General features: G+C 51.5%; 3 protein-coding genes across 5 annotated transcripts in view; all 3 read left to right on the top strand.

Moving 5' to 3' along the window:
- The first annotated feature begins 1,610 nt into the window (after positions 1-1,610).
- On the top strand, positions 1,611-17,323 carry LOC122374255 (UDP-N-acetylglucosamine--peptide N-acetylglucosaminyltransferase 110 kDa subunit-like). Of its 3 annotated transcripts, XM_043352885.1 has the most exons (16): positions 1,611-2,000; positions 6,601-6,751; positions 6,978-7,221; positions 7,790-7,858; positions 9,709-9,995; positions 10,364-10,601; positions 11,011-11,109; positions 11,437-11,601; positions 11,949-12,272; positions 12,787-12,990; positions 13,470-13,796; positions 14,190-14,393; positions 14,845-15,051; positions 15,265-15,517; positions 15,843-15,966; positions 16,310-17,323. In XM_043352885.1, exons 1-16 carry the CDS (start codon positions 1,961-1,963, stop codon positions 16,461-16,463), a joined length of 3,090 nt encoding a protein of 1,029 aa, XP_043208820.1. In that variant the 5' UTR covers positions 1,611-1,960; the 3' UTR covers positions 16,464-17,323. The 3 variants fall into 3 exon arrangements, with proteins under 3 accessions (XP_043208820.1, XP_043208822.1, XP_043208821.1); XM_043352887.1 differs by lacking the exons at positions 1,611-2,000; positions 6,601-6,751; positions 6,978-7,221; positions 7,790-7,858 and adding exons at positions 8,450-8,855; positions 9,166-9,221; XM_043352886.1 differs by lacking the exons at positions 1,611-2,000; positions 6,601-6,751; positions 6,978-7,221; positions 7,790-7,858 and adding exons at positions 8,593-8,855; positions 9,166-9,251.
- A 406-nt stretch (positions 17,324-17,729) lies between these two features.
- Positions 17,730-18,944, top strand: LOC122374257 (sperm flagellar protein 1-like). Its single transcript, XM_043352891.1, has one exon. The coding sequence runs from the start codon at positions 17,901-17,903 to the stop codon at positions 18,765-18,767; it is 867 nt and encodes a 288-aa protein (XP_043208826.1). The 5' UTR covers positions 17,730-17,900; the 3' UTR covers positions 18,768-18,944.
- Positions 18,945-19,565: 621 nt separating this feature from the next.
- The window catches only part of LOC122374256, a 43,067-nt gene continuing 38,443 nt past the window's right edge, over positions 19,566-24,189 (top strand). The window contains exon 1 of the mRNA XM_043352890.1: positions 19,566-19,937. The gene's annotated coding sequence lies outside the window, so the exon portion shown is untranslated. The remainder of the gene's footprint in view (positions 19,938-24,189) is intronic.

The following is a 24,189-nucleotide window of genomic DNA, read 5'->3' as shown; positions in this document are numbered from 1 at the left end:
ATAGCCAGGGGGCGAGGGACACGTGTCCGTTATGTGGTTTAGGGTCCCCTCGGGCCCGAGGGGCCCTACGGTGCCAATTGACATCAGAGGGTCCGCGCTGGCCACGCTTCAACTGGAAAGGAGTGAAAGGACACCACGGGGCTTTTGAGAACACGTCATGGGCTCTTATGTAGCCGCACTTATCTCCAGAAGGGCCCCACCCCAGGTTCTGAAGGACCTTGCCGGCCTCTGAGGGCCCTTGCCGACCAATGAGGGATCAGCTGTAAGGGCCCCACACCTGCTTGTTATTCCCCCACGGCCCACACCAGTATTTCTGAGGGCCCTTACAATGGCGACTGGGAGGGCCCTCACCGGCCACCGCCACCTCTAAGGGTCCCACACCAGTGCCTCTTAACGGCCTACATCGGCGGCTCTGAAGGCCCGCTCACCGGCGCCTCCGAGGGCCCTATACCAGCGCATCTAACGGCCACTTACCAGCGACTCTGAGGGCCTCTTACCGGCATCTCTGAGGTTCCCTTGCCGGCCTATGAAGGGCCACTAGTAATTTTCAGGGTCCCATACATGCCTATGACAGCCCCTACCAACGTCTCTAAGCCCTAAGGCCCCCACAACGGCGCCTGTGTGGACCCCACACCAGCGCATCTGACGGCCTTTCACAGACACGTCTGAGGGACCAACACCGGTGACTCTGAGCGCCTCGCTCGCTTCGTTTCTTCAGTGGGCAAAGAACCGCACCTGTGCGTGGGTTAAGTATGCTACCACTGGGGCCCCTAAGGTAAGGGTGGGGCCCCCTTGAGCAGGTTTGGCCTCCCCCTTTTCAAGATTCTGGATACGCCACTGGCCAAAATGGGGTCCCTGGCTCACAATTACCGGTTTCGGCACTCACAACATCGAGAAATGCCTTAAATCGGAAATATTGAATTTCAAAATTGCAGCATTTTGATTCAGAGGGGCTAATGCTTAGGAATACCCCTCTGAATGTGTGACGTCAGCGCGGATATCTAACGATTTTTAAATGTTTGACTAAAACGTTTTGTAGCACGCGGTGGTATATGCTATTTGCGCGCAACATCTGCCGCAAACGCCGCACTTCTAAAATAAAGTCGCTAGAAACAGCGGAGATCCCAAAAAAGTAAACAAAAGTAAAAGTATAATATCTTGAAAACCGGTGAATATTTTTCGGTGAAATTTGGTAGATATTCGTTTTCACTCTTTCTGAACTGAGCGACATCACTTTCATGCCAATGCATAAACTTTTTTGAAGGTGGGAGGGTCCCTTTAAACTAAGTTTGCCTTCGCGCCTTTACATTTATCACAAAGCGAATATTTTAGTACAATCATCCAAATATTAGTGATGGATTTCTCAGTGTTTTCGATTGCCGATTGTTTCGAAGATAACGGGTGCAAAGATTTCTGTATTGCAGTTCAATATTCTTATATAAGTTATAGTAAATAATATGATTTATTTTGAGATCTCCTCAAGCAATTATCATCCTTTTTACTTTCCATCCACTAATGATTCGCCATGCTCCCATTGAGCCAGCTTGATGTTTGTCTATGACGTCAAAATTTATGACGACAGAAGTTTAGGATTCTTTGATTGGCCAGAATGACACGAATTCCTTTTGATGACGTCATACAGTAACGCATGAGACGCCATTGCCGTGAAGAAACGCCATCTTTGTCTCCGTCCGTGGGTGGTCGCTTCGGGTGATTTGTATCGACCCGCCAGCGATCATCTGTCATTTTAGCTGGCCTCAATATCAAGTGACTGGTGCATACATATTCGAATCCTCGTGCGTTTTGGATAATTTCTGCCTGGCCAGTTCTCCAGTAGAGGTTGTTAGAAGGCTGGCATCTTGCAGCGCCACGTGGCGCTATCGTCTACAAAGTTTCCGTGAAGACCTTTCTGTCAATTTAACTAGGCCAACAAACGGTGATAATAGGTCCTGTCTCAAAAATGACAGACATGGCAAAGATGACCATATATGACAGTGCCGGTGAGTACCTGTGGGCCGTGTTGGTGTGCTGGGATGTCCGTTTTTTGGTGTGTCAGGATATTGGTTTCACGGATGGCATTTTTATTTTTTGAGTTTAAAGAATAGTTGTCCGGTATTCATTGTTTTTGGCTACTGCAATGGGTAACCGGACAAAAGTTCGTAAAGCAGAAGATCGTGGGAAGTTGATTGTATGCAAAAGATCGTAATCATAATGGATAAATATTGTATGGCACAATGCTAGTATGGACAAAAGATTGTATTTGCTAAATCCAAGATCGCCAAGGAAAATGATTCTAGGTATATAAAAAAGTGCTATGGAAATAAAGATCATACAGTAAAACGGTGTAAAGGGATAGTTTTGAGGTGGTTCGTTTTATAACTGAAGAAGGGTTGAAGATAAAAGCTTCAAATTATCAGCATTTTATGTTGAATTTGGTGCTTTGCATGCCTGCTACATTTAAATTCTAAAAAATGTACTTGCATATAATTATTTATCATTTTCCTTCACTGTCCCTCAGTACCTCAATGTGTGGTGTTAAGACACACCTATATTATTTCAAGAAATGGTCATGAAATGCCCACAATTGGGGTGTGAAAGGGCACACATTTTACTTATTGAAATGTTTTGCATATTCTGTCACAAAACAAGTTAGGTTCATTCACCACTAATGGCCATTTTAGCCAATTACATGTAATGCAGTTTACGCTTCTGGAATATATGGTAATTATAAGGTAAACAGAATCAAAAAGTACCATTTTGTCATCAACAAAAACCGGCTTTGAAGCTAGTCACTTGTCACTATGTTACGTCTTTGTTTTGGCCTTTTTATGATGACAGGTTGAGATCACATTTAGATACCTACATCAGTCTTCATTGACCCATCATTGTAAAACATCATTGTAGAGTGTTTGGGAGTTTTGAGGTGTTCTGTTATATAACTTGAGATGTGTTAGAGATAAAAGCATGAACTGCCAGCATTTTATGTGGATCTTTTCCATGTGTTTTCCATGCCTACCGAAAGAAAACTATGAAATTATATTAAGATGCTATTTTTTTTTCTTCCCTGTCCATTAGCACCCCACTTCCAACTCAAAATATGCAATATGCATCTATCTGGAAAAGAGGAAGAGTATGATGAATGAATGGGTGGATTTGTTTAAGTTTTTTCAGGAAACATGTGCAATACATGTGACAATACACCTATGCATTCATTTTCCCTGTACCCCTACTAGTTTCTGTGGTACACACAGAGTTTTGGAGATGTTTCATTTTGTGAAAATGTCGCATGATTTTCAAAACAATTTTTGAGCCAAATCATTGCATGAAAACCATGCCATTTTGTCCTACAGTCAAGAACAAAACAGTGCCAACTGCCACACTCAAGTTTATATTTAACCTTATCAAATTAGAAACTTAATATGACTTAAATTTTTCACGCAACTGTCTGTTAACACCCCGTTTAACGGTACGGCATAATGATCGTATGGACAAAAGATCGTAAGCGCAAATGATCGGCAGTGAAAATAATCATGCCAATAGATCGTGGGCATGGGATAAAGATCGTACAGTCAATGTGAATGCTCTGACTGTACGACCTTTATCTCATATGATCATTTGGGTACGGTCATTTACCTTGACGATCTTTTGCGAATACGATCGTTCGTCCATACAAATAGTATGGATCGTTCGTCCATACTGACACATGGTGCAACCCAACGTGCATAAAAAGCTTATCAATTTATGTGTTCGCGTCGTATGTGGCCGTCGTAAACTCAACCATACATTGATGTGTCAGAGCACAGATGGCTCAATGGCACCTAAAAGCAACACTTTGTATATGTGCCAAATGAATGTATGTGCAGCCGTTTTCAAGTATTTGAATGAAAATGAATGCTGCCTTGAAAAGCCGTATTATGAGTAACCCACTAAAAGTAGCATGATATTATTGGTAACATGTGAAATGTGAGGGCCCTCTTTGGTATAGAGGGCACACCCAGCCGTGAGGGGCACACCTATGCCTGTTACCCCCAATGTTTTTTTATATATACACCCATGCTCTAGCATCAAAGCCCATGGTAGTCACACTCATAATTATGAATTTCTTGATATAATTGTGGGCATGGCAAGTTTCAAAGTTGGTGGATAACATGATGTCATAATATTCCTAATTCGTATATCTCAGATTTTTTTCTATATAAGGTGACCTAAGCATGGGTGTGCATTTTTATTTAATTAGGGGTGCTGAAGAACCCATCTCCAATGCTTCCTTGAGCAATAAGACTTGAGCACCCCAACAGGGGCACCCCAAAGGCCACAGCAGCACACGCACGTATCGTTTTTTCGTAAGATATTTTGCGACTAACGCTCTTTATCCTACAATCATTTACCTACAGTGTTATTCTATAGGATTATTTACTTTACGAACTTTGCGTTACGATCAGGGATGCGGAGCCGTAAAAATTTCAGACGGCTCCGGCTCCGGAGAAAAAAAATAGGCTCCGGCTCCGAGTGAAATGGTCGGGCTCCGGCGGCTCCGGCTCCGGCTCCAGTACTCAGTACATCCTCTATACAATTCATTACGGGTGGAAGAAAAAAGACGAAGGGTTCACGTTCACGTTGCTTCTGTATTTACACAACAAGGCTATTTTGAGTACCATATGTTTTGCTGCCTTGTACTGACAAACCGAACTATGTCATTAATTTTTTTCCTTAAAAAAAGGAGCCGGAGTCGCCGCCTTTTTTGACCGCTCCGGCTCCGGGCTATATTGTTTCACGGCTCCGGGCAAAATATGCGGGCTCCGGCGGCTCCGGCTCCATCTCCGGCTCCAGCCCCGCACCCCTGGTTACGATGTTTTGTCGTACGGTATTTTACAACATACGATATTTATCTTACGATCATTTACCGACGAGCCTTTTCTTACGATCTTTAGCTTACGATCTTTGGTCGCACGATATTTTGCGACGTACTGTCTTTATCTTATGATCATTTTCTTACGATCTTCTTTCACACTATATTTTGCATTACGATCCTTTGCTTACGGTCTTTAGTCGTACGATCTTTTGCGACATACTATCTTCATTTTCGATCATTTTCCTACGATCTTCATTCATACGACCATTTTCTGAATGATTTTGTGCTTACGTTCTTTTGTCGTACGATCTTTTACAACATACGATCTTTATCTTACGTTAATTTTCCTACGATCTTTTTCCATACGATCTTTTGTCTTACGATCTTTTGTCACGTAATCGTTTTGAATCTACTGCAATGTGTTATATCTGCGCTCACTGTGTTGTGCATCCTCTCATACCTACAACTATGATGGCTACATCAACATCGACATGGCCTGAGTCTATTCCCATTTGTCTAGTATGCCTCCTTTTTTGGCAAAGTTATAGCAAAAACTGTTCAAAATTGATGGCCTCAAATTTTTAACTCAATTTTTAGCAATTCTAGGCCATGTAGCGCAAAACAAAGACTACCATTAGACTCCCCGTGACAAGCTGCTGCATCAGATCAATGCCTACCCATTTTAGGCAAACATATTTAGTTAGAAATTTGACCTACTTTGGCCTGACCTTGAGCTGACCTTCACCAGAACATAATCTAAACTGGCCCCAAAGGATGCCTGACCCACATAATCACATTTGTCATACCGGTCCGGTAGCTCAGTCGGTAGAGCGTTGGACTCCGCGTGGTGAGAGCACACGTTCTCGGTTAAACAGTCCGGGTTCGAAGCGCGACGGGCGCTTGACGTTTATGGGCCTCCTGACTGGTATGGTTTCGGTTGGTGGCGGTCCGTAGCCAGGCGAAGTCAGCGAGGGACCGGCCGTGCGCGGCTATGTGCGCACGTTAAACTTTGGACTCCAAATTCTGCCATAGAGCCGGAATTGCGCGATCGGAGGGCGGTCACCGTAACAAGGTTCGCCTAGTAGGAGCTTTGTCCTTGTGAATCCTTCCATTCAAAAGGTTCGTACTAAATTTATCAGGAAAAAAAAATGGACCATGAACATGCATTACATGACATTTTCATATTGTGACCCTCAGTGACCTGACCTCAGTGACCTAACCTGGTATCAGTGACCTCAAATAGCAAAATATGTGTTTGGTGAACCATGCCCCATCGATGATTTTCAATGGCATGCAAACGTAAATAAGTAACTATTTAAAGACGTATTTAAAATCTCTGTTATGGGCGCGAAATGACCTCGCAGTCGGCGCGCCCCTAACCCCCAACAAACAAACAAACAAACAAACTAACAAACAAACAAACAAACAATTTCAATGGCATGCATTTTACTCGATTTTACAACACATTTCTTGAAATGAAATGCTCGCCATTGTCAAATATTTTCAAGAACCGGCTGGACAAGCACTGGACAAACTATGCGCTCCTTGCTCCACAATAGAGAAGACTGTTGAGTGTTGATGCTACCCAAGCTCTCTATGACGGATCCACCGGGCTATCCTAGTGCCTTCAATGATCCCCATATGTCAGGCATCAGGTATGCCTGTAAACCTGTAAACGGTTAAAGCTCGACCTTTGACCTGACCTGTCATGTCATGCCATGTCATATCCCATCACCATGTCCCCTCAGGCCTGGCCGAGCTGGCGCACCGCGAGTACCAGGCCGGCGACTACGAGAACGCCGAGCGCCACTGCATGCAGCTGTGGCGCCAGGAGCCGCACAACACGGGCGTGCTGCTGCTCCTATCGTCCATCCACTTCCAGTGCCGGCGGCTGGAGAAGTGAGTACCGGGGGCTTTCCATAGTTTCCAGTGGTCAGTCGCTGTCACGTTCGCAACCCGACTTCGGAAAATCCAGGTCATTTTAGTCCTTAGGAAACTTTTTATTTTGGCTAGTCTTACTTTTACTGTTTAATAGTTGTGCCGCCTTTGCTTCTAAAGTCGGACTTTCGACAACTCCACCACCGTGCCTCTGACCGTCTTCGCGTCCCGTCCCGCCCGGCCGCAGGTCCGCGCACTTCAGCGCCATGGCTATCAAACACAACCCGATCCTGGCCGAGGCCTACAGCAACCTAGGCAACGTGTACAAGGAGCGCGGCCAGCTGCAGGAGGCGCTCGACAACTACCGGCACGCCGTGCGGCTGAAGCCAGACTTCATCGACGGCTACATCAACTTAGCGGCGGCGCTGGTGGCTGCCGGCGACCTGGAGGGCGCCGTGCAGGCCTACGTGTCGGCGCTGCAGTATAACCCGGTCAGTCAGGCGACGGAAGCCCTGTCGGACGGATCGCCGGAGTCCTCGGGAACGGAGGGAACCGAGGTGGGACCGTGGCCGCGTCAGGAGAGATTGGGGACGGAGGGGAGGCTGGTCCCGTACTCCGCGGTCGTTCCGGGAAGGCTGGTCCCGACTCGGCGGTCGTTATGGGGAGGCTGGTCCTGACTCCGCGGTCGTTGCGGGGAGGCTGGTATGAACTCGGCGGTCGTTACGGGGAGGCTGGTCCTGACTCGGCCGTTACGGTGGGCTTAGTGAAGGGGTGACCTTCTGAGTGGTAAGTGGGACGCAGTCGGGTGAGTATGACTCACTAAATGGTAAGTACTCTGCAGCGACGGTGGGATCGTAAAAGCTGCGGCTGAACGTAAAAATGGTGGTTGGTGTGGTGATGGTAGAACATGTATGCAGTGTTTATAATTCATTTTCTGTGTGTTTCTTGTTCCTTGCATAAGAACAGAGCTATGTCACCATAGATCGTAATATGCACGTATTTGTCGCTGTACTCGCGGCGGCTGGCGTATTCGTGTTTGACGGCGTTATCCTTCGGCAGGACCTTTACTGCGTCCGCAGTGATCTCGGCAATCTCCTGAAGGCTCTAGGCAGGCTAGACGAGGCCAAGGTATGTCACTCAATTCGTGTCGTTTGCTCTCAGCAAAGATCCCACCCCGGCCCCGCTGAGCCCGCTCCTTGCCCGGCGCGGCGCCCGCGGCCGCCCTGCGATCAGAGTATGTTTGCCTCAGCGTGGCTCAAGGCACGAGGTCGCTCTCCGGGCGGGTCGACCGGCACGGCCGCGCGCGCTCCGCGCTGCTCACTGCGCCGCCCATGTGCCGCCGCGGTGCTCCGCCGCCCGCCAGACTACAGCCGTCTCACTGCTGAGCGGCCTACTCAAACCCGCCGGCCGGGCGGACAGTTTTTGGTTCATTTGTGGACGTAGTGATTAGCTAGCGGACGGGCTGGCGGGCACCGCGCCGGCACATCGGCCTACTTACTGCGCTCTGCGATTGACAGGGTTCCAGCCAGCCGGAGATTCGCCCGCCGCCGCCGACAGCTCGGCCTTTTGGCGCCGAGCTGTCCATTTTGAGAGGATTGATTGGTTTGACGCGCGCGATTGCCGGAGGCCCAGAAGATCGAGGTAGTATCCGCGCGCAGTTTCTCCGTCCTCTCCGACATCCGACGGCCGCTCGCCGCGTTTTGCGCCGCCGTTCAGTCGCGGCTGTTTTGTGTCGGTGGACGCGCCCCGGGAGCGACCGAGCCAGGCCGGCCGCCGGCCGGCACGAGCCCGTCAGGGTCACGGACGTCGCTCGGGTGATCCTGCCCCGCCCCAGCACCTCTCCTAGTCCCTCCCCGGCCCCCACCTCAGCCCCGCCCCCGGTGGGATCTTTGCCCGTATGCCTGTGTACAAGGTGTGTGGGGTGTGGCGGCGACGCCCGAACCGCCGGCCGTAGTGTTCCACTGTTGTGTCGACGCCTCTGTGCGCCACCATTGTGCGTGCTTCCTGTTCACCAGGCAGAAGGGAGCGCGAGAGAACATACGAAAGCATAGTGCCGGTTGCTTGATGCCGGTCGCTCGGCCATCGGCCGTTAACAATGAGCTGGACGTATGTACGACGCTCAGTAGTAAGACTTTCTCTGCTCTTCTTTGCACGCAAGTCTCGGTGACGTGGATTCTCTGCTAACGTAACGCGATGTAACGTAAACCAACGCAACGTAACGTAGCCGGATGTGATGCACGGGAGCGCCGTTTACGAACTGTTGGGCTGTGCTGGACGAATAGCCAGCAGGGGAAGGGAGGGGGCGCTAGACTGGCCGCGCGCCGGGGTGGTGTGTACCGCCGGTCCTTTGGAGCCGCGCGCCTATGTGCTCGTGCCCCGATGGAGAGAGTTCGGACGCCACTAACCGGTCCATCCTTCTATCTCTGCACGACTAGATGTGTGGAGTTCGAGTCGGTGCGGCGGCCTTCGCCAGTCATCGGTTACCCTGCTGGTAGGTCGGGCCGGCGACGGAGGCGACCCGGTTAGTATACACGGATAAGTATACAACTGTATTGAATACTCAATGCACTGTATGTACTGGTATGCGTGCGGTGTGACTGAGAGGGCGCCTGTGTGCGTGACTGCTGACTCGTGTGCGTGCGGTGTGCGAGGGCCGGCGACCGCTGGCGGCCCGCCCCGCCCTCGGGCCGGTGACGGGCTGCCCGGCGCCGGCCGCCAGTGCCACACACCTGTCTGCTTTCGCAGAGGATCGTCTCCGCCCGCTGAGCTGCGCACGCTGCGCCCCGCGGCGGCGGCGCCGCGGCCGGCGCGCCTCACGCGCGGCACCCGTCCGCGGCCGCCGCGGCGCCGCCGCACCACGCTCTGCGATTTGCGCCGCGCGCGCCCGCGCTCCGCTCCCCGCGCCTCGCGCCCGCGCTCTGCGCCCCCTGCCACCGCGCCCGTGCGCGGACACCCTCTGACGACCGCCGCTTCACCAGGGCTGCTACCTGAAGGCTATTGAGACCAGGCCCGACTTCGCCGTGGCCTGGAGCAACCTGGGCTGCGTGTTCAACGCGCAGGGCGAGATATGGCTGGCGATCCACCACTTCGAGAAGGCGGTGGCGCTCGACCCCAACTTCCTGGACGCCTACATCAACCTGGGGAACGTGCTGAAGGAGGCGCGCATCTTCGACCGGGCGGCGGCCGCCTACCTGCGCGCTCTCAACCTGTCGCCCAACCACGCGGTGGTGCACGGAAACCTGGCCTGCGTCTACTACGAGCAGGGGTGAGAGCGACGGCGCGTGCTCTTTGGGGGGGGGGGGGGGGTAGGACGGCGGGCGATTCAATTTAGTGCTGACAGTAGACAGTAGACACCACTTATGATACTACGGGCTAACTCACATTTTGTTTTGTTTGTGGCATGACGTTTGTTTTTTGCTTGAACAACGATTTTTAGCATCATCTACCATTTTGATTCAAGGGTAGATAATTAAATGTAACATTGTTGACCACGTTAGTTAAACTAGCCCGGCAAGAGAGATCTCTTAGCATGCTTGTCTAAGCAAGCAACACGCTGACACTCTAGAATCACTACATTCACTGTACTTTTCCGTCCTCCATCGTCCAACAACTAGCCCTCTGTTTGTCCGGCAGTCTGATCGACCACGCCATCGACACGTACCGGCATGCCATCGAGCTGCAGCCCAACTTCCCGGACGCCTACTGCAACCTGGCCAACGCCCTGAAGGAGAAGGGCCTGGTGACGGAGTCGGAGGAGTGCTACAACACGGCTCTCCGCCTGATGCCCACACACGCCGACAGTCTGAACAACCTGGCCAACATTAAACGCGAACAGGGATTCACGGAGGAGGCCATCAGGCTCTACTGCAAGGTATGGAGGAGTGAGGGGGGGGGGGGGTATTGGCCGGAGTGGAACCTAGGGGGAGGGGCATGCATGTGTGCGACACTGCTGTTTTTTAGGAGTGAGGTATTGAGCCTAAACCATGCCTTATGCTATTGCGGGCTTGTATTCTGCGTATTTTGCTGAATACCATGTGATGGACTAATGCTATTGTGCAGCCTTTGACTGATTGCATTCAGGATGTGTGGAAAAATGTTTCATATACATGGCGATATGGTTGACAGACAGGATGCGTGTTCTCATCTAGCCGCATATGTGCCATACCGGATTTTCTTTGAACGACTCCGCGTTACGTTTTAGCCGTACGTCTCCCTTCCTGGAAAGTATCGTGCCGCTGTTCCATCGTTACGTCCTGACGTCTGTTGGTACCTTTGGACAGGCTCTGGAGGTGTTCCCGGAGTTTGCAGCGGCCCACTCCAACCTGGCCTCAGTACTCCAGCAGCAGGGCAAACTCAACGAGGCACTGATGCACTACAAGGTACGGACGCGTGCTTACGTAATTTCATCTTACAGTGAGCCTCGAATCTCTCGTTTTCGCCATGGTCACGGGCCATCTAGCATAATGCCCAAAACCTTTTCAATATTCATCCCGGGCAGGCGGAGCTTAAGCGTCCATAAATCCAGTTCGACGTCCTGCCCGAAACCGTAATGTGATCGTGCATGCACCTTTCAATAGAAGCTGATACGCCTTGTGTCTGACACTACTAGGGTCACTCTCCGGCAATCATTCATCCCCGCCGTCACCAGCGCCGCAGCCAGCGGCAGTCCTTCCCTGCACTGACCGAACCGTGCCCGCCGCCCACAGGAGGCCATCCGCATTCAGCCGACGTTCGCAGACGCCTACAGCAACATGGGCAACACGCTGAAGGAGATGCAGGACATCCAGGCGGCGCTGCAGTGCTACACGCGCGCCATCCAGATCAACCCGGCGTTCGCAGACGCTCACAGCAACCTGGCCTCTATTCACAAGGTGAGAAACGGACAGGATTGAGGGGTTCGCCACGGGGGCGGTCGGAATACTGATCTGGCGCTCTTCTGCTCCGCAACAGCCGGGTGTAATAAATGTAATGTGCTGGCGCGGTCATTACCCTTTCCGTGATTTGATAAAGAGGCTAGTCCGGTGTCATTTGATTAATTGCCCTGTTATGTAAGTGAAGTATGACGTAAGTGCGGTGGGCATGAGCCACTAAGTAATGAAAGGTGACGGGGCTGGATGGGGAGGAGCGGGGTCTGGGTGCCAGCGGCACGGCTCTGTTAATTCCTCGTCACACCGTGTGATCTGACCGTGTCTAACACCGCTCTACTCGGCTCGTACAGGACTCTGGGAATATCCCGGAGGCCATCCAGTCGTACCGGACGGCCCTGCGGCTGAAGCCAGACTTCCCGGACGCCTACTGCAACCTGGCGCACTGCCAGCAGATCGTCTGCGACTGGACAGACTACGACGCGCGCATGAAGAAACTCATCTCGATTGTGGCCGATCAGCTGGAGCGCAACCGCCTGCCGTCGGTCCACCCGCACCACAGCATGCTCTACCCGCTGTCACATGAGTTCAGGAAGGCCATCGCCAACCGGCACGCCAACCTGTGCCTGGAGAAGATCGCCGTGCTGCACAAGTCGCCCTACAAGTACCCTACGGAGGTGAGAGAGCTGCGAGAGCCGAGTCGTCGTGTTTGTAACCGAAGGTTTCGGTATTTTGCTGGTTTCTTTAACCATTTGGTGAATATTTTTTGTTATAGCTTGGCTATGTCGTAGTTTTTGTGCTTAAGTTTGTTTGATGTTTCATATCTTCCCTATTGGGCAGGTATTTGGTTGGTCTTGATTTCCAAATTGTCTTGGATCGACCACTGAAATTGGCCACTTTAATTGACCACTTATTAAACGTGGGTCAGGCGAAAGATGGTGATTTGAAATGCAACGGTTGCTATCTATTCATCACAGCATTATTATATTTCAATTTAAATTAATGCGATGATCTTCTGTCCACTGTCTGGCAGACTTTGCGATGCGTCAGGCGGGTTAATGTAGTGGACATCACCCAGATGCGCATTTCCAGCCAGTCTCGCCCTGCTGCGGTGTCTGCCGGTGTCTGTATCGATCAGCTCCTCCCCTCCCCACCCGCCCCACTGACCGCCGGTCTCCTCTGTCCCCTCAGCTGGCGCCTGACGGCCGTCTGCGCATCGGCTATGTGTCGTCCGATTTCTGCAACCATCCGACGTCGCACCTGATGCAGAGCATCCCCGGCTTCCACCGCGCCGACAAGGTGGAGGTGTTCTGCTACAGCCTCAGTCCCGACGACGGCACCAACTTCCGACAGAAGATCGCCAGGGAGGCCGAACACTTTGTGGACCTCAGCCAGGTGCGGCGGCCTGCCCGGTCGGGATGGGGAGGGGAGGGAGATTAGGCATCGTTAAAGGGTGCTGGACGTGTGTTGTAGTCTGTAGATCCGTCTCAGAGTTGGAGCCTTAGTTTATCAGTCTGGAGCCCAGCCTGCAATCGCTACTCTACCTGCACACTGCATTACATAATGCGTAGCCAAGGGAACATCAAGCTTAATAACCGTAATGCACACCAACATGCGTGTTGGTTACATAATTAGACCGAGTTCAGCTGAAACTTAAAAAGTGGTCGAGAATCAGTCAAGTATATGTGTGCTAGCTCTGAGTAGCGAACAGTCAGGATAGTATTGTTTTATATCTTACTTAACTAATTTTCCTAGAATGGTCGGTAGCCGCGCTGCCGCGTTCAAAAGCAAAACTTTATTGGTAAGTTTTCAATTGGTGTTCAAAACTTTATAAGTGTTCCACCCGACCTTGACCCCCCTCCGTCACATTTCAGATCCCGTGCAACGGCAAGGCGGCCGACCGCATCAACGCCGACGGAATCCACGTGCTGCTCAACATGAACGGCTACACGAAGGGCGCGCGTAACGAGATATTCGCGCTGCGGCCGGCTCCAATCCAGGTGATGTGGCTCGGCTACCCGGGCACCAGCGGCGCCTCCTACATGGACTACATCGTGACGGACGCCGTGACGTCGCCGCTCCAGCTGGCGCACCAGTACAGCGAGAAGCTGGCCTACATGCCGGACACGTTCTTCATCGGCGACCACATGCAGATGTTCCCCCACCTCAAGGAGCGGGTCGTGATTGACGGCCAGAACAAGGTAGATAGGAGTCAAGTTAGATGAGAGGGAGAGGAGTGGTATGTCCGGGTGGTGCCGATAATGGTGTAGTTGCGAGGTTAGGACGTATAGGTGGTCGAGGATGGATAGCTGTTTGCAGTTTTCATGTGCTGAGAATGGAGGTGTCTTCCAAAATATGACCGTCAAATAGAGACGCTCTTTCGCAATTGGAGCCATATACCTTTCTACGGCTTCTCCCCTTCCATGTTGCGCCAACCAGCCCTGCCTAGATTATTTGCATAGCTAGCACGATTTTATTGGAATAGGATATGACGTCGTATACCGTTTGCTGCATGGACCTGTCGTCACCGCCGTTGCGAAGTCATGCTGTCCCGACCTTCCCTGACCTCCGTACCGCCGCTACCCTGCCCACAGCTGGCATCTAGCGTGGCCGACAACGTGGCCATCATCAACGCCACCGACCTCTCCCCGGTGCTGGAGAACACGCAGACCAAGACGCACAAGGAGCGCGTCAATACGAGCGGCCAGGACGGCGACGCGGCCACCACCGAGGTGAAGCTGACGGTGGCGCAGCTGCCCTCTACCACCGGCATCGAGACCATGATCCAGAGCGGGCAGGTGAGAATGGGAGAGACGGGGATAGGCGTGTAGTGAGATGGGTAGGTGGAGTGGGCTGGTCGGACATGTTGAATGGGAGGGGAGAAACAGGTTGTGGATCAAAAGAAGACGAGTCAGTGTTTGATTGGTGTATGTAGTTATGGTTGAATCCATGGATGAGAATAGCATAAAGCCTTTCTGAGGCTGCCATTTGACTTTTCAACCCGAATAGTGCATCTGGAACTCCTCACCACTTATGCGACCCTCTCAATTATGCGTTGATATAGTTGAAAGAGGTAGCCATTTGGAAAGGGCTCCAGATTATCCGTATGCCCTCAAAACACAGACGTCATCGTCGTGTCATCGGACGTAACCGTGCTGACACCCGGCCCTGTTGTGCCGCGTGTTACAGCTCCAGACCCAGGTGACATGACCGTGCTGACACCCGGCCCTGTTGTGTCGCGTTTTGCAGCTGCAGACCCAGGTGAACGGGCTGACCATCCAGAACGGGCTGGCCACGCCGCAGACAGAGCCCAAGGCCGCCTCCGGCGAGGAGGTGCCCAAGTCGATCCTGGTCACCACGCGCCAGCAGTACGGCCTGCCGGAGAAGGCCATCGTGTACTGCAACTTCAACCAGCTCTACAAGATCGACCCGAGCACGCTGAAAATGTGGATCGCGGTGAGTAGTCGCGAGAGGTCTTGTAGGGTTTTTGGCTGCCCGTGTGCTTACTAGGCACTCAGATGGTTGTGTTTTTGATGTGCCCTTGGTTTTGTTGAAGTTGCTCGTTATGAAAATGGTGCTTTCTTTCGTCATGCCGGCAGCTATCACAGTCAAATATGCCCTGATAGTTTGTGTCCCCGTTCACTCTAACCCGTCTCTCCATCTGAGCAGATCCTGAAGGCGGTGCCCAACTCTGTGATGTGGCTGCTGCGTTTCCCGGCGGTGGGCGAGGCGAACCTCTCCGCCACCGCCCAGGCGCACGGCCTGCCCGCCAACCGACTCGTCTTCAGTAACGTGGCCGTTAAGGAGGAGCACGTACGCCGCGGCCAGCTGGCTGACGTGTGTTTGGACACGCCGCTCTGCAACGGGCACACCACTGGCATGGATGTGCTCTGGGCGGGAACGCCCATGGTGACACTCGTCGGTTAGTGCAGGGATGGGGGAGGGGGAGAGTCGCGCGTGTTTGTAGTTGACACTAGCAAGCACATTAGGTCGTAGTTGACGCATCCCATCAGCGTCGAAAAGGTTGAAATCTAACTGTTGTTACGCTGGTATGCTTACGTAATCTTGACTGGCTGCAGCAGCTGATCAGCTTTATCTTAAAATTTTCGTCCGCATTAAAGTCAACTAAGCTGTCAAACAGTTTCTGTCAGCGGGAAATGGGAGACCAGCTGCTAATGTGTGTTTCCCCTGTGCGTTTTGCGTGTATTCCCGATTGTCGCTGACTGTCGTTCCATACTCCCGTGCAGGTGAGACTCTGGCGTCTCGCGTGGCCGCCTCCCAGCTCACGGCTCTCGGCTGTCCGGAACTGATTGCCACCACCCGTAGCCAGTACGAGCAGATCGCCATCAAGCTGGGAACCGATCCCGACTAGTGAGTTATAAGCCGCTGCTGCGGAGTCCCGCCAGCGGCCGAGCAGAGCAGCGAGACGGAGTTTGAGAGTTTGATGATATTTGGTTTGGTGGAAAAGTTTGCTGAAACTACAGAGAATGTAGTTTCGTAGCAGCTAAATAGCGAGGTTGTGTCGGATTTGGCTTCCCTAGCATTTGAGTTCCTTGCAATAAGGTGGGAGTTGATATGCGTATATTGTAGTTTCCTTTTATTAATATCGTCATTTTGCAATGACAAATGGCATCTTTGTCAGTACGGCCGACATGTCTACTCTAGCTCCGGCGATGGCTGCTGTCTGACCGTCTGCCTGTCTTTGTTCCCGCAGCCTGAAGTCTGTTCGCTCCAAGGTGTGGGAGGCGCGCGTCACGCGGCCCCTGTTCAGCTGCAGCCGGTACGCGGTGAACCTGGAGCGTCTGCTGCTCCGTCTCTGGGAGCGCTACCAGCGCGGTGAGAAACCCGATCACCTCACCGACTGGTAGGCGGGGACGCTAGTGACGTGAACAGAACTGGGGAGACGCTGGGACGCAGCTGGCGATGTGTGCTGGATAGCGGAGTGGTGCGCCGCTCCGCCGCTGTGACAAGCACACCAAGGACCTGAGAACGTGACGCGTGACGAGAGCGTGACGGATCGCCCGAGCGGGCGAATGCTGACGGGCGGCACCGTGTATATATTAGGCTCTGGCTGACCCAGTCTGTGGCGCGCTCGCTGGGGACCCGCCCCGGCGCGGTGCGACTTTGTGGTGCACGCACCGCGCCGTGTATCGTGAGTGCTCACCGCTTACCTGAGTGGCACCGTCGTGCACCGTTTGGGCTTTGAGGGGCGTGAGACGGGGCTCGCCTGACGAGCCGACTTGTGTGTCCTGCGGGTGTGCGCTCCGCACTCGCCGGCGACTGGGGCGTGTGTGTGTGTTGGTGGAAACCGCTCCCGTGGGTACTCTTACGAGTTTCCGGTGAGCGGAACGGGCGGCAAGCGCCGTCCGCTGGGCATATTTCACATAAGTAGCGTAGCTTCAGTGACGCGGGCGGGGCGCCGCGATCCTCTGGGTCGCACCTGCTGTCGATGTCTGTAGACTCTGTGTGCGCCGGCCGGCGGAGCGCGAACTCCGTTTACCGTGTGTCGTGACGCTTAGCCGGGCGCGGCGCCGGGCTCCCGTGCCGCCGCTTTCTGTATGATATATTCGTGAATTGTGTGCGCGATTGAGGTATGTGTGAGGCTGAGGCCAGGCGGGCGAGTGTGGTAGGAGGCTGGTTTGTCGAGTGCTTGCCGTAGCGTAGGACTGTTCGACATTCATGTGATACTTCCCTCCTGTAGCAGAATATATTCTGGTGAGCATTGATAGATTGGCGTTTGTTGTTGGCGGGAAAGTATGTGCGATGGCGACAACTGAGGAGAGGTTGATGAATTTATCAATTGTTAGACGCCTCCCGGAATGGCCGCTTGGAACGCATTGCACCTCGCGGTGAAAAATTACCCTAGTGACACGGGATTTGGCAACCTTCTTCATTACGGGATAATCCTGATGATGAGGGGATATATATGCAATATCTTTCAATTACTGAATTTCTGTGGTTAGTGGAAGCATGTCCATCGTCTTTCAGTAGCTGGAAAACGGTGGACTAGTGGGTCTTCAATCGAGACGCATCGTGCTCTCGCATGACTTTGGCGCATTACGACAGAGGTGTTATACCGTGAGAAGCCCGAGACAGAATTCCAGAAAATTGAACTGTGCAAATCAACTTGGTGGCTGCGTTGGCTGCGATTTGACGCAAGTTCATAACATGCTGCAAGCCGCCAATTTTTTAAAATCGCCGTCTCCAATTTATGGAAAGGTTGCATCCGTCCGCACCTATTTTGCGTAGAGTTATTGTTACGATCAAGGAAGATACTGTATTGAATTAACGACCAGCGGACCACCATGCAAGACGAGTTGGAGCGTGCCCAGTTTGAGGAAGTGTATGTGTGGGTGGACGACATCCCTCTATCGCGTCCTCGGCGGAACATCCACAGGGACTTCTCGGATGGCTGCATGTTCGCAGAGGTGGTACAGTACTTCGTACCTCGCCTGATCGAGCTTCACAACTACATCCCGGCCAACAGCGTGAAGCAGAAGCGCCAGAACTGGGACCTGCTCTGGAGGAAGGTCCTGCCAAAGTTCGGCATCAGACCGAGTGATGTCAACACGGACTGGCTGGTCCAGGCCAAGCCCGGTGCCATTGAGAAGCTCCTCTACCTGCTGAAAACGAAACTCGAAGAGTCTGACGGCCGAGAACTCAACGACTCCAGCTCCGTGAACCAGTCGGTGACTCCTCCGACGTCAGAGCGACTAGAGTTATCTCAAACAGACGTCTCTCCAAGAGAAAATCCAGCGGACGGCGCGACGCCCGACCACCCGGACTCTCCCGGCCTGCCGCCGACAGCGCCTCTAGCGGCGGGGACGGACAACTCTCGGCCGGCCGCCGCGCCCGCCGCTACCTCCGCCTCCGTCCCCGTCTCACAGATTCCCGTGAAGCGGATCGGGGTAGCCCGCGGCGGACCTACACCAGGCTCCCCTGCCGAGCTGGCCAGGCGGGGGAGGAGCAGACTCACGCCCAAATCCTCTCCAACGACGACACCGGCAATCGGCACGCACGCCCAGACCGCTGAGAGGAACCGACTTCGGCAGCTGGTCATTGAGCAGACGGAGCAAATTGCCGTACTGAAGGCCCGCTGCTGTAAGCTGGAGCAGCTGCTGCAGCTGCGCGACGACCAGCTGCGACAGCTGGGCGGCGGCGAACCCGAGTGACCCGTCTCGAGGTCAAGAACGGTCAACGGACAGTGGAGGCTGGTGAGAGTCCGATGCGCCCGGTCGATGAAATACTGCAACTGCAACAGTGATTGTCATGCTGTGTTGGAAAGTGATGTGTGTAGATAATGTAAAATATTTCACCATTCAATAACAAACTTGATGCGTATTCCAAAATTCATTTTTTCTTTGCTGCCAGATTTAATAACGGCATTTTATCGCGTTGCTATACTACAGATCGGGTCCCCAATTCCTGTCCGCTGTGTTTGTCAATATCTACGTGCCGATTTGAATTACTCCCATCGATCGCTTCACATGAATCCCGGACTCCGCAGCCTGCAGACAGCCGCAGTCAAGGTTGTCGTCACCCTTGATTGCTTAAAACTTCCGTGACGACCGAACACTCGACAGAATCATCGTTAGAATTGAAAGAATCTGAATCCGTCGACATGGCGATCTAACTGGCTCCCTCGACGCTCGCCTAAATTTTGATCGGACTGGCATTACATCTTTCAAGAATATTTGGGAGTTATTAACTTGAATTTATTAGTAATTTATTAGTGTGGCTAGTGCTCTCTTCCGTCACGAGTCATGGTTCATCCCTTACGTATTCATTGGACTCCTCACGCAACGCTCCATGAAAGCGCCGACAAAACATCGAATTGTCACTACCGAATCGGCCTTACCGACCCGTATAAACGCCTTGACCAGCCCTCGCTCCTCAGCCAGCCTCGTGGCGCCACCTGGCGGATCCCTCCTCGAGCCGTTCTGAACTTCTGAGAGCCCCAGCGCCGGCCGCAGTCGAGGAGACTCCGCCCCCGCCGCCGGCAGCCGCGCGGGCCGCTCGCTCGATCGTCCGTCCGTCCTGGGCCGGTCCCTCGGACGGCCAGCCAGTCGCGTGTGGAGTGCGTGTGCGTTTGGAGAGGCGCCGACCGGTCCTGGAGGAGAGAGAGAGAGGGACTCGGGAAGACGGCGTTGGACGTTCGGATGTGATCAAAGAGGGTGTTCATGGTCAGTGATCGGGAATAGCCAGACGAGGAAGACGCCAGTGAGAGTGGAATAGGAGTGGTAGAGATCATTGGACATCAGGACTGGTGTCTTTGGATGGACTGAGTATTTGGGTGGACTGGCGAACGAAAGAGGAGCTACAGAAGTGACGAGCCGAGTGAGGTAGGGCACGATCTTCATCCGAACATTATGACTTTAATTTTACGGTGTCACTAGCCGGTCCTGCCCGTAATTTGAGCTCGTATCTCAACGTAAATTCTGGTAACACATACATATCGTATATGTTACCGGCATTACGTACGTACTTTTTTCAGTTGAAGCTCCGCTGATTACCTCGGAAGTCCTGGCGTCCTAGAATCACAAATCGCATGCACATCACATGAAGCTTTGGTCATTTGTTTTCTTTTAGACGTCTCTTAGTCTCATCAAATGCAAGGTGATTTTCAGTTACATCTGTGTTTGCTTCTTCTATCACCCCACTGCGCAAACCTGATCCATATTCCCTGTCATTCGGTCGTCTTCATGACTCACACATGATCCCTCTCGGTCTGATCTCTCGGCGATCGCGACTCGGTGTTCGGCGCGGGATCAAGTTACCATTAGCCTTTGGAGTCCGTCACTGCCCCCCCCCCCTACTCCCCCTCCCTCTCCCCACCGGTCCCCGGCGTAATGCCACTCCTTGTGCCGAGTCTCTGGAATTTCGGCTAACGGGGCAGCTAAAAAGGCATAGACGAAAACGTGTTTGACAAGAGGATTTTTGCAGTCGGGGTCAGTCGTCGCGAATGGCATACCTGCAGTGGTATTTCCGATTGTTGGTGCAATGCGGTGATATCGTTTAATTGTGTCCGAGGAAAGTTCGACTCTTCGATGAAATGAAAGGAGCTGGGGCACTGGTATTGGTTTTGGGCATTACGCGATTTAATCTGGACGTCAATGCTAGTGGCGTTGAACGCTTTGCTTCCATTCAGGTTGTGACCTGAATGACATACAGTCAACAAATGAGCCTTTATTGCCTAAAGTAATTATCCCTTATCTGAAAACGTCAACAGTTTTAACCCGGCAGGCGGTGGGCCTACCAGCCACCTTCCGCGCGGTGGGGGGGGGGGGGCATTTTTTGCCCCCCCCCCCCGTATCTCCGAAACTACTGGACGGATCCGGAAAATTCAAACGGCTTCGATGGCCCTGTCAAATTTGTCGAGGGAAACCAAATTTCATTGACCTCGGGGTCACCGATGACGTCACAGGTCAGGTCAAAGATAAAATGTTTCACTTTTCACGGGGCTTCTAGGGAAAGCGCTATAACACCGAGTAAAACGCATTTTGTCGAAAATCAGCGATAAGGCGTCAGTTGTCTAGTACATATGTTGCTGTTAGAGGTCACTGGTCATACCAGGTCAGGTCACAGGTCAGGTCACCAAAGGTCACCAAGGGTCACCACATGAGCCCAACTTTACTAAGGTTATGCGATGCATGTTTTATGGCCAGTTTTTCATTTCCAACTCAATGGTGTTGGTTATAAGACCATCGTACGGTTTAGGTCACTTTCTGGTGGAGGTCAGGTCAAAGTCAGGTCAAAAAAGGTCAAATTTCAAAGTTGATATTTTTGCATAAAATGGGTATCGATTCGATGCAGCTCGTCACGGGGAGTCTAATGGTGGTCATTGTTTTGCTCTACAAGGTCTAGAATTGCTAAAAGTTGAGTTTGAAAATTTGACGTCATCAATTTTGAACAGTTTTTTCGCTATAACTTGGCCAAAAAGAGATATCGATCTCAAATTTGGTATGTAGATAGAAGGCGGTAGGGAATATCACATATATTCCGGGTTTTTTGAAATTTTAAAAAAACTTTTTGGATTTTTTGGCTATTATATTCAAAAAATCTATTTTTTGATTTTTGGGGGTCAAAATCCAAAAAATTCGAAAAACCAAAATAGCAGTTTTGTAGCCCTCTTGATTCCACACCTTTTATGTCAGAAACATTTTTCTGTATCTCTAAAGCTGTAGGCCTGACAGGTCTTCCCGCGAAACCTTTTTTTTGGGTCGAAAATGGCAAAAATGACGTCACTCTGACGTCATTAGCGGCCAACCTATCATAGCCTTTGGAAAAATTTTTGGTCACCATGTGCGCTAGCTGCTCCCGGTAGCGTACTGAAAGTTTGGTGACGATCGGCGCAGCGGTTCTCGAGATATATTGAAAAAAACTAAAGGGGGGGGGGCAAAAAAATGCCCCCCCCCACCGCCTGGAAGGTTAATAGTTAACGTTTATTTTTATTGCGCATACAGCATAGCAAATATCCTTTTAATTATTGCTTTCTAATGAATCTGGTTTAACGGTAGCTATTCTACGTTGAAGTGTTTTGTCCAACTACGCGTAACTAACAAATCTTTAAGAGCAAATAAGTTCCAACAATTATTGAGTTAATGATGCCTGAGAATTCGTAAGCATTATGATCTACCTATTTATATTGTGCAATTGGTATTGTACCTTTATCGACGGCTTTAAGCGCCAATATCACGGCATCGGTCAATTTTCTTCCTATACACCCATCTCGGCCCTTGCGTCTTTCGCCCGAATCTTAACAATCTCTGTGAATATCGATAATTACGATAGATATGACGTTTCATAGAATACCATCTTTTGCACAGTACCTTAGACCTAGCTCCGACCTTAGACCTAGCTGTCACGGCCAATGTTTCCAGTAGAGAATGATAATCAGACATTGAAAAGCTGCTCTGAGGAGTTCTTCACGCCTAGATGCATATCGAGACAGCTCCCCGCTCCAGCTGCCTCGAACTGCAGGTCGAAAAGCGTTGGATATAGCGGCCGGAATGAGGTCTGCATTGACTCTAACATGAGTCCTGGCCAATGCAGGTCGTCGAGTCAAAGGAGATGTCATGACCAAAATAGTGCGGCTTCTGAGATGCCTCGCTTGGATGTAGGTAAAACGTATATGGTGCGGACAGTTTTACATTGACATTTCTCAGTGGAAACTGTTCTTGGAACATGGATGCAGCTCAGTTCTTTGTGCGTTCCTTGGTGCAGAGCTTGATAGATGTTTTGCATCTGAACAAATGTTCTGTGGAATCTGGGTTGCGGTATACTGACATTGATTCTCAAATAACGGACCTTGGAGAGCCAGGGCAGTGACTACATGCTGCGCTAATGCACGGCGAGCTTGAGCGAGAAATCATATACGCTCCGGTCTCTTCCCGCAATATCCTGGCCGCCTTGGATCTTGGCCTCCTTGGATTGATTCGAAATGCATCTCATATACATAATGTCGGCAATTTTTCGGAGCCAGGCAGGTGAGGACGTTGCTGCTGTTGCTCATCATGTCCAAGACAAGACCAGTGCAACGATCGACGCTTTTAGCAGCGAATCTATTTTTTTTTTTTTAACCAGACACCTGACGTCTGTTTCGTGGGCCAATCTATGTCATATTGCTTCCTAAGCTATGGTGAGTTATTGCGTTTTTATAACTAGGTACGTTGCTGTTGACTGCATAACGATTTTCTAGCTCGACTTTTTCCTTTGGGAAATGGAAAGCGGAAAACAGCGTAAGAATTCGTTGGTTTACCCATTCAAAGTTTACTTCAGACAATCCAAACACTCATTGATAATTAGCAGCATTACCGTATACCAAACGCTGCGAAGACACCACCCTCCGCACTCCCTCCTCCAGCTGCACGACCCAGTGCTGTATGTGGAGCAGCACCGACCGAGTCCCACCGTCACCGCCCAGCCGCCCGCTCTTTAAACCGTCATCACGGCACTCTAACGCCGCCAATCTGCGTAATTGCCGCCGCCGAGCCATTATCCCCGACAGGAGAGCGGGACGGTCTCATTATCCCGCCCAAAGTGCTGGGGTGTCCCCGCACCTGGTCCTCTCACCGCCGGCTGCTGACCTGCTGACGCGGCAGCTCTGAGCGACTGCTGCAGCATACTGACTGTTGAGCGTTGATCACGCAATGACTGATAACCTGCTGGCCTGCTGATATCATGTATGACTGCTGACCTGCTGACTGCTGAGCGTTAATCAGTTATAACTGCTGACCTGCTGACCACTGACCTTGCTGCCCTGCTGATATCTGTGTGACTGCTGACTGCTGAGTGTACTGATCACTCAATAACTATCCAGGTGCCTCCTACTCTCCCGCTTACCTATAACTCAGCAATTTTACTCAAGAGACGCTTGATGTACTTAAAATCATTCAATAGAAAACATGATCGCTATTTCTCTCAAGGCTAGGAATTTTCTCCAGGTCCAAAAATTATATATCCTTATTCATTTCACTAATCCCAGAATCCTGAAGCCCTTCTCTTTCACTCTCATTAGTTTAAACGCTGGCACTCACCCACTGACTTACTGCAGGATTGTTCGGACTCTTGGTTATCAATTATATAGGTGAACGC

The sequence above is a fragment of the Amphibalanus amphitrite genome, unplaced genomic scaffold (genome assembly GCF_019059575.1).
Source record: "Amphibalanus amphitrite isolate SeventyFive unplaced genomic scaffold, NRLGWU_Aamphi_draft 001627F_arrow, whole genome shotgun sequence".
In the NCBI taxonomy this organism is placed as follows: Eukaryota; Metazoa; Arthropoda; class Thecostraca; order Balanomorpha; family Balanidae; genus Amphibalanus; species Amphibalanus amphitrite.
This window is presented reverse-complemented; position numbering and strand designations above follow the sequence as displayed.

Coding starts and splice junctions, on each gene's coding strand:
- LOC122374255 (XM_043352885.1), top strand. CDS start 1,961: ATGACAGACATGGCAAAGATGACCATATATGACAGTGCCG. Junction 2,001..6,600: donor GACCATATATGACAGTGCCG/GTGAGTACCTGT, acceptor ATGTCCCCTCAG/GCCTGGCCGAGCTGGCGCAC. Junction 14,394..14,844: donor CCATGATCCAGAGCGGGCAG/GTGAGAATGGGA, acceptor CGCGTTTTGCAG/CTGCAGACCCAGGTGAACGG.
- LOC122374257 (XM_043352891.1), top strand. CDS start 17,901: ATGCAAGACGAGTTGGAGCGTGCCCAGTTTGAGGAAGTGTATGTGTGG.